Source organism: Buceros rhinoceros, unplaced genomic scaffold (assembly GCF_000710305.1).
Source record: "Buceros rhinoceros silvestris isolate BGI_N320 unplaced genomic scaffold, ASM71030v1 scaffold5657, whole genome shotgun sequence".
Taxonomy (NCBI): Eukaryota; Metazoa; Chordata; class Aves; order Bucerotiformes; family Bucerotidae; genus Buceros; species Buceros rhinoceros.
In genome coordinates, this window is record NW_010422644.1 from 11,333 (window position 1) to 18,315 (window position 6,983).

At 53.1% G+C, this 6,983-nt stretch overlaps 1 protein-coding gene across 2 annotated transcripts in view; it reads left to right on the forward strand.

Annotated features, from left to right (window-relative positions):
• Nucleotides 1-2,885: 2,885 nt before the first annotated feature.
• Nucleotides 2,886-6,983, forward strand: part of PPP1R16B (protein phosphatase 1, regulatory subunit 16B) — a 40,976-nt gene continuing 36,878 nt past the window's right edge. The window contains exon 1 of one of the 2 annotated variants that reach the window (XM_010140103.1): nucleotides 2,886-3,291. In XM_010140103.1, coding sequence (XP_010138405.1) covers nucleotides 3,045-3,291 — 247 coding nt within the window. In that variant the 5' untranslated portion in view covers nucleotides 2,886-3,044. The remainder of the gene's footprint in view (nucleotides 3,292-6,983) is intronic. The other variant, XM_010140104.1, reaches the window with a different exon arrangement.

Below are 6,983 nucleotides of genomic sequence, written 5' to 3' on the forward strand. Positions count from 1 at the left end.
AGGGGACTGGTACCTAAGTCTGGGAGAAATTGAGCTGTGTCCCTGTCAGGAAGACCTCTCAGAGTGACCTCTCTGCTCCTTTAGAGATTCATTTGCTGCTTGGTTTGAGGAGATGCTGGTGTTTGGTGCTTTCAGATGTCTCTTGGTGTTCATGGATCTCCTCTCTCCATTTCATTCTCCTCTGTAAGCCACGTGAATCTCCCTTCTGTCCTGTTGCGAGACCAGAGGTCTGGGTGTGGCAGGAAAGCTGAAACAAGGGCAAGCAGAGCAAGCCACACTTCTGCTCTCCTTGTCAATCCACGTCCAGTTGCTCTTTCCAAGGTGCAGTCCGAATACCACCAGGAAAGCTTCCAGCTTTTCTTGGGTGAACAAGGAAATGCTAAAATAAAGTTTCATTGCTTTAATAAACCTGCAGAACTAGGTCCTCGTCTCTGCTTCAGGTGCGTTGCGGAAAATACTTGTTCATCTTTCAGCGGACAATGGCAGAAGTGGCCTGGAAAAGGAGCAGGGTGGGAGTGCCGCCTGTGGTATGTCGAGAGGCATTTCCTGCCTTTATCTCCCCTCCTTCGAGGTATTGTAAACTGGGCTTCAGATCCGCAGCCTGTCTTACTGGAGCGGAGATCGCCAAAAAAGATACCTTCCCAGGAGCGCCTGCGAGGGCAGGAGCTGTGCGGTGTGAGCCGAGTTCACGGGCGGTGGTGGACGACTTTCCAGCCTTGGGCCCGTGCTTGGAAAACACATCTGCCCCCAAATAAAAGCTTTTCTGGAAAGCGGGCTGCATTTGTGCCGCACTTGTTGCGGGGTTTCTGGGGCTGTAGTGAATTCCAGCTCTTGGGGGCAGGGGTTGGGGAGAGCTGCACGGGGCTCTTGTGCCATGGAGCCTCTTTCCAGTGGCATGCTGAAGTCATGAGTTGGTATTTTCCATCTCAGGCAAGTGTTTGAATTTCTAGGTAGTATTTCTCTTCTGAAAAACTTTGTGAGGATTCAGGTTTAGGTTCCTATGTGGAACTAAAGTGTTTTTTTGCAATCCTGAGTTCTTATGGGGCAGAAGAGGGTGCTTTCATTCAGGTTTGTCCTGAAACCCTCAAAAGAAGGTTTGCAGGTGCTGCCGACGCTGCTCTTGGCTTCTGTTGGCCATTTACTGGGTAAAGCTGGGACCTGCCTGTGTGCTCTGACTGAGTTTGTTTTCAGTTCTCAAACCAATTATCTCGCGGAGGAAACGGCGTGCCTCGCTGTCAGTCTGTGCGGTATTTATAGGTAAGGTCAACCCCCTGCGGAAGGTCTGTAGCGGTGTCTGGAAGGAGTGGATGTCTCAGCCTTGCGCAGTTCCCTGGGACGTGGCAGATGTGCTGCCTGGCATGGACGTTCCCCTGCGCCTCCTCAGAGTAGTGCCTCCCCGACGGGGCTGCTCCGCCCTCTGAAGAGGGGTGAACAGTGCCTTTTCCTGGCCTGACAGGTGGGGTAAGGGTTGATATCCTCACCGAGTCTCTCATCATTCCTCCCTTCGGCTGCTGTCTTTCCCATAGGTGCTTGGCATCCATTGCTTACGAGACTGTTGCGTCTTCTCTCTCAGAGCAGGAGAGATGGGCAAGGGACGGCTTTGGCTGCCCTGCTGGGGCTTTCTCAAGCTCTTGTGGGTACTTAGGCTCTCCACCATCTTCCTTCCCCATCACTCTCTGATTTGTTTATGGTTCACCTGGCTGAACTATAAGAGCTGTCGTCTCCTATGTCATTATTTACAGCTTACCTCGATTTGGCGCGCTCCCCATGCCGTTCGATGGGTTTTGCTTGGCTCTAATTGGAATTCAATTTGCTCATGACGATGGCTTTATTTCAAATGCACCTTTCCCTGTCGGACCGCTCCTTAAATATGGGACACATTTCCTCCTGCGCAGCAGGTGGTTGGGTGGCTGCCTGTGGGTCCCCCGTTGTGGCTCTTTGGGTAGCACTGCTCAGAGGTCTCTGATGTTGTGGTCACACCCAAGGTGTGGGGCTGTTATTCAACTGCTCTTGTGCTGTGCTTGGGGAGCCTGTGCAGGAAAACCAGAATGAGCTAGTGTGTGGTGGAGAAAAAACCTGAAGGAAGTGGGAAATGAACACAAATGTGCTGTTTTTAAGGAGCTGATGTGGTTTAAGTGTTAGTAATACCTCACTGGGCACCTCATCCTGTCTGTCTGTCCTCGGCTAAGGATGGGGTGAGAAGGGGCTGATGCATGAAGTGGAAGAGTGCAGATGATGCTCCTGGGGGGTAGAGCCCCTCTGGGAAAACCTGCCTGGCCTTGGGGCATTGGACAGGTAGCCCCGTGCATCTCTAGCCTCTGGCTTCTGGGTTATTTGTGCTGGGGTGGCCTCCTGGTGTCTCTGGCTCCCCTGGCCTTTGCCACTGCAGTCGTGGTCCCTTCTGCCTGTGTTTTGCTGCTCAGACCGAAATGCTTCCGGGAAGTGGTTGCTGGTGTGCATCAGCATGGCACTGTCCGGGCTGCAGCGTTGGGGACACCTGTAACGAGGGTGCTGCTGGACGGAAGGATGTGTCTCGGTACCTGAATCTGGCCTGAGTTGTCTGAGGGGTGATATCAAATACTGTGGAAGATCTTGGCTGGTTAACACTTCTTCCTGCTCATAAGAGAGGGCTACCTTGAACGATAGACATGAATGAATTGTGCCCTAAAACTGCTGCTTAATTGAGAGGGTTTTGCTTGTGTGTTTGGAGTGGGTGAAGGGTTGTAACCACAATGGCCAGGGAGAACGAAGCAATAACAGCACCGTTAAGTGAGCTGCCTTTTGAGGTGGTAGGTGTTGCCTGTCACTTTTTCCAATGGGCTGGTCTTAGTTGCTTGTCTGCAAAGTATGATGAGTCTTGATCCCTCACACTTTCCTCCTCATTTCAGGTTTCCATCATACTCTCAGTGGACAGTGTGATGGGCCCTTCCCAGTTCAGCCTCAAGATGCTGGTATAGCAGCAGGCAGCTGCGATCCAGAGGACCCAGAGTGGGACATCATCTCCCTCTGGAACATCCTTGAGCCCCTCTCTCTCAGCAGAAGCGATGGATGCCCATGTGGACCTCCTGACAGAGCTGCAGCTGCTGGACAAGGTGCCCACGCTGGAGAGGCTGCGGGCAGCCCAGAAGCGGAGGGCTCAGCAGCTGAAGAAATGGGCACAGTACGAGAAGGAGATGCAGCACAAGAAGCGGAAGCACGAAAAGAAGAGAAATGCTGTTAACCGAAAGAAAGTGTCTTTTGAAGCCAGCGTTGCTTTGCTGGAGGCTTCTCTGAGGAACGACTTGGAGGAAGGTACGGCACTTTTGTCTGGGAATTTCTTTGTCTGGCTACGTGTGAGCTCGGTGGTGTGTAGAGGCATCTGTGCTGACATCCATTGACTGCACTGCCCTTGACGTGGTGTTGATCTCTGGAGTGTTGCCATCTGATATAGCGCTGGGGTCCTCAAAGCACTGTGTGACACCAGCGTTACCTCGATTGAAATCAAGAGTGGGCACACAATGCCAGGATAGGGCAGGAGTTAAGACTGGGATTTGGGGAGAGGGAGGTGGCTTTCAGCTCTTTCACACTTTCTCTGCACAGGAGGTGTGAAGCACTCCTTTGCCCTCTGGGTGTGCCTCTTTCAGTGGTTTTATAGACGCAAGCATTTGCATGTCAGTGTAAATCTCTTCAACTTCCCCGCTTGGGGGGATGAATTGAGAGCTACATGAGTGTATGAGGTTTTTCCCCGTTCAAAGTACTGAAGTACTTAATGCTTCCTAGAGAAGAGAAGCCAATTTTTCAGAAATTGGTTTAATTGCACCATTTCTAAGTGGAACAAAGTGCTTTGCTTTTGCTTCAAAATCTGAAAGAAGGAAAAAGTGAAGTCTAAAAGTCAATACCCATTGGCCTCAGTGCAGCAGTGGAGGAAACCGTGAGCTCTGGGGAGCTCTGCAGGGAAGTAAAAACATTTCTCAGAGAAGAGCTGGAGCAGCCTTTGGGGTTGTCAGGTAGCAGAATTGGTGTGATCTTCCCGATGCCTTGGCATGGCAGAAACTCAGGGAACCTGGCCAGTTGAGCTGTGTCTCTGCTGGTGAACGTTGCTCTACTTTCCAGCATCTTTTCCAAGAAGCAGTGTGGATGTCAGGCAAGGACCTTGTCTTGTCTTGTGAGGAGTCTCCTCAAAGTCTTGTCCCTGTTTCTGAGAAGCCCTTTCGTACACTGTAACTCGTCCTTGTGTGCGTGTTTTGTGCCTGTTTGGAACTGGAACGCTTTGGTGGTGGGCGGTGACGCTGCCTGGGCAGTGTGTTACCCGCGTTTGCCAAGCCCTGCTGTGTCTGTGGGTTTGTGTGCGTTTGTAGCCTCTCCGAGAGAGCAAACCTGTGATAATGCTCTGGAAACTGCAGGCTTGTATTTGTTTCTTCCTTGCTTGAAGGGTTTAACAGTTACTTCCAGCTCTCTGCTCCAGTGAAGCTGTTTCACACTCTGAGGCGTTGTAGTCTTCTAGGAGAGCTCTGGCAGTGAAGCCAACCAGAGCCCTGCTGTGAAATTGTGTCTCCTGGAACTGCCTGAGGTGACAGATTTGTCACTCCTGTCGCCTCTGCTGGCAGATGCTCGGCAGAGTGCGGCTTTGGGTTTGGTACCCAGCTGCCCATCTGTGACAGGTCACGGCGTGGGGGTGGCTGATGAGCGATTCATCGTCCTCCTCTTCATGGGGCGACAGTACTGCTCAGCACTTGGGCTGGAGGGTGTGGTGGGGCCAACAGGTTTGCAAGAGGCCCAGCCGTGTAGTTCTGCTCCCTGCACTTTCTGCCCACGGATGTGGGCACTTTGGAAGGAGGAAAGCTCCTTCTCTGCCCACCTTACCCTTGTTTTGTGCGAGATGCACAAGTGGTGGAAGATGGTTGTGTGCTGGTGGAGGGTGGCTGTGCACCCTGATGGCAGCGCACGGCAGGGCTGGGGTGTGTTCAGGGAGCAGCACTAGCGCGCCGGTGTTGGAGGTCCTGTGGATGATGGCCTCGCATCGCATGTGGACATGGATACTTTGCTGCTGGGGGCGCAGGAGTTGAGCTTTCGGCTCACAGCTTCACTCCTTCCTCCTGTACGGGAAAATCTGTTGCTGCAGGTCTCTTGGTAGCATCATCGTGTCGAGCCCTTTCCGTAGGCCAGCCGGGGTAGGAGGCCGTGACCATCGGTCGCTCTTTCCGATGTGATGCAGTTTACACCAAACGTGATAAAGGCACTTCCCTGTTTGGTGAAAAGCCAAGCTCTCCCCAGCCAAGGAGAGCAGGGGCCGTATCCCCGGTGCCACAGGCACTTCCTCTGTGTAGCTGGATTTTTCAGATGCCTCAGGTTTTTAAATTTGATTTGGTTTGTGGTCAGTTAATTTAAGTCCTAATAATAGGGTGTGGGCAGGTTCTGTCCCTGCTGTGCCCCCTCTGTGCTGTGGGACCAGTATAAAGGGGAGGAGGGGACAGAGTCAAACCCAGATGCCAAGGTGAGGGAATTCGTGGGCTTTTGGAGGTGCCAGGTGATCACTTTGGTGTATGAATCATCTTCTGTTCCCACGTGGGAAGTGGAGGGGGAGGTGAAACATAATAAATGATGAAGAAGTTGAGAAGTTCGTGTGAGGAAGGTTAGAGCTGGGTTTGCAGCTGGCACACATCACCTCCCAGCTCCTGCTGCGCGGGTGTGCCCTTTCCATTCTTCCTTGCTGTTCTGTACTTTTGTTTTATTCTTAACGTTCCCACTCCTGAAGTGGGAGAGGGGGTGGTAGTAGGTGCTGTGTGGTGAAGTTGGGGTGAAGGGAGCGGAGTGGGAGGCTGAGCTCGCTTTTTGTCTGGAAAGTGTCTTGTGCCATGGCATAACCTTCTGATGGAGGCGGTGGGTGTGAAACCCTGCCCTGATCTCCAGGAAGCCACCCTAAGGCCCTGAGGACCCGGACGTGCTGACCTCAGTCCTTCACCTGCGCCTTGCCCGGATGTCATTGAAAGAGCAGCATTCATTTTGCTCACCTCCCACACGCCCACGGCTATCTGCAGCACCTTCCCTCGTCACCATTTCCTGCTGCCATCGATGGCACCACCACCGGGCTGAGCCACCCCAGCTTCCCCCCAGCCTGTGACCTCTCTGGCTCTGCGAATGTGACAGCCTTGGAGAAGAGGATTCCTTTCCCATGTAAGAAACCCAGGGTCATTTACAGCTGTGGAGTCCAGGGGTGACTGGACGTGTGGCAGAGTCACTGTATCTCAGTGTGGTGCTACAGTACGACTGAAGGCAAGGACTCCCAGCCCTGGTGTGGGCAGGAGGTACAAAGGGTTGGTGGCTTCTGCCTGTTTTGTACTCCTCACATCTTCTGCAACAGATCTGCGAAAACATCCCAGGTTTAACAAACAAGCTGCTATTAAAAGCTCCTTTGGATCCCTGCTGACAGAACCAGGGTAGGGAGCACGCTGCAAACACGCTGCTGGCAGATGTGAGCGGACAGCCCCGCTGGGGAGAAGTAGGTGATGGGCAGCGACCCCAGACCGAGGGCAGCAGTGCCTCTGGGCTGCAGCGTGCTGGCTGGGACCTTTGGTTGGGAAAGCTGAAATATCCACAGACAGTTCAGGGGTGAGCTACGAGGTGAGAGCAGAGTGCTCCCAGCTGCCACGCTGGACCTGCTCCGCTCTCCCCTGCGGAGGAGCTGGGAAGGACATCACACACAGTCGCTGCTTTACGTGGAAATATGTTCAACCCTCACGCAGCTCTAGGCACAATCTGAGCTGGTTGCAGGGGGATGGTGTGGAGGGGAGGACCCTCAGCTCATACAGAGCTTGCAGAGAGCAGCAGCGTTGTAAACAACCTCTGGGCTGTTGTGATGGGTGCGATGGGGAGTTGCTTTATAATGCAATAAAGCAATGCTTTATAAGCCACTGTACAGAGAAATTGTGAGGGCTGCTGAAGGCTGCGGCTCTTTGAGGCTGTCCTGCGAGGTGATGGACTGAAACTGTGGTGGTGGGGGGGAG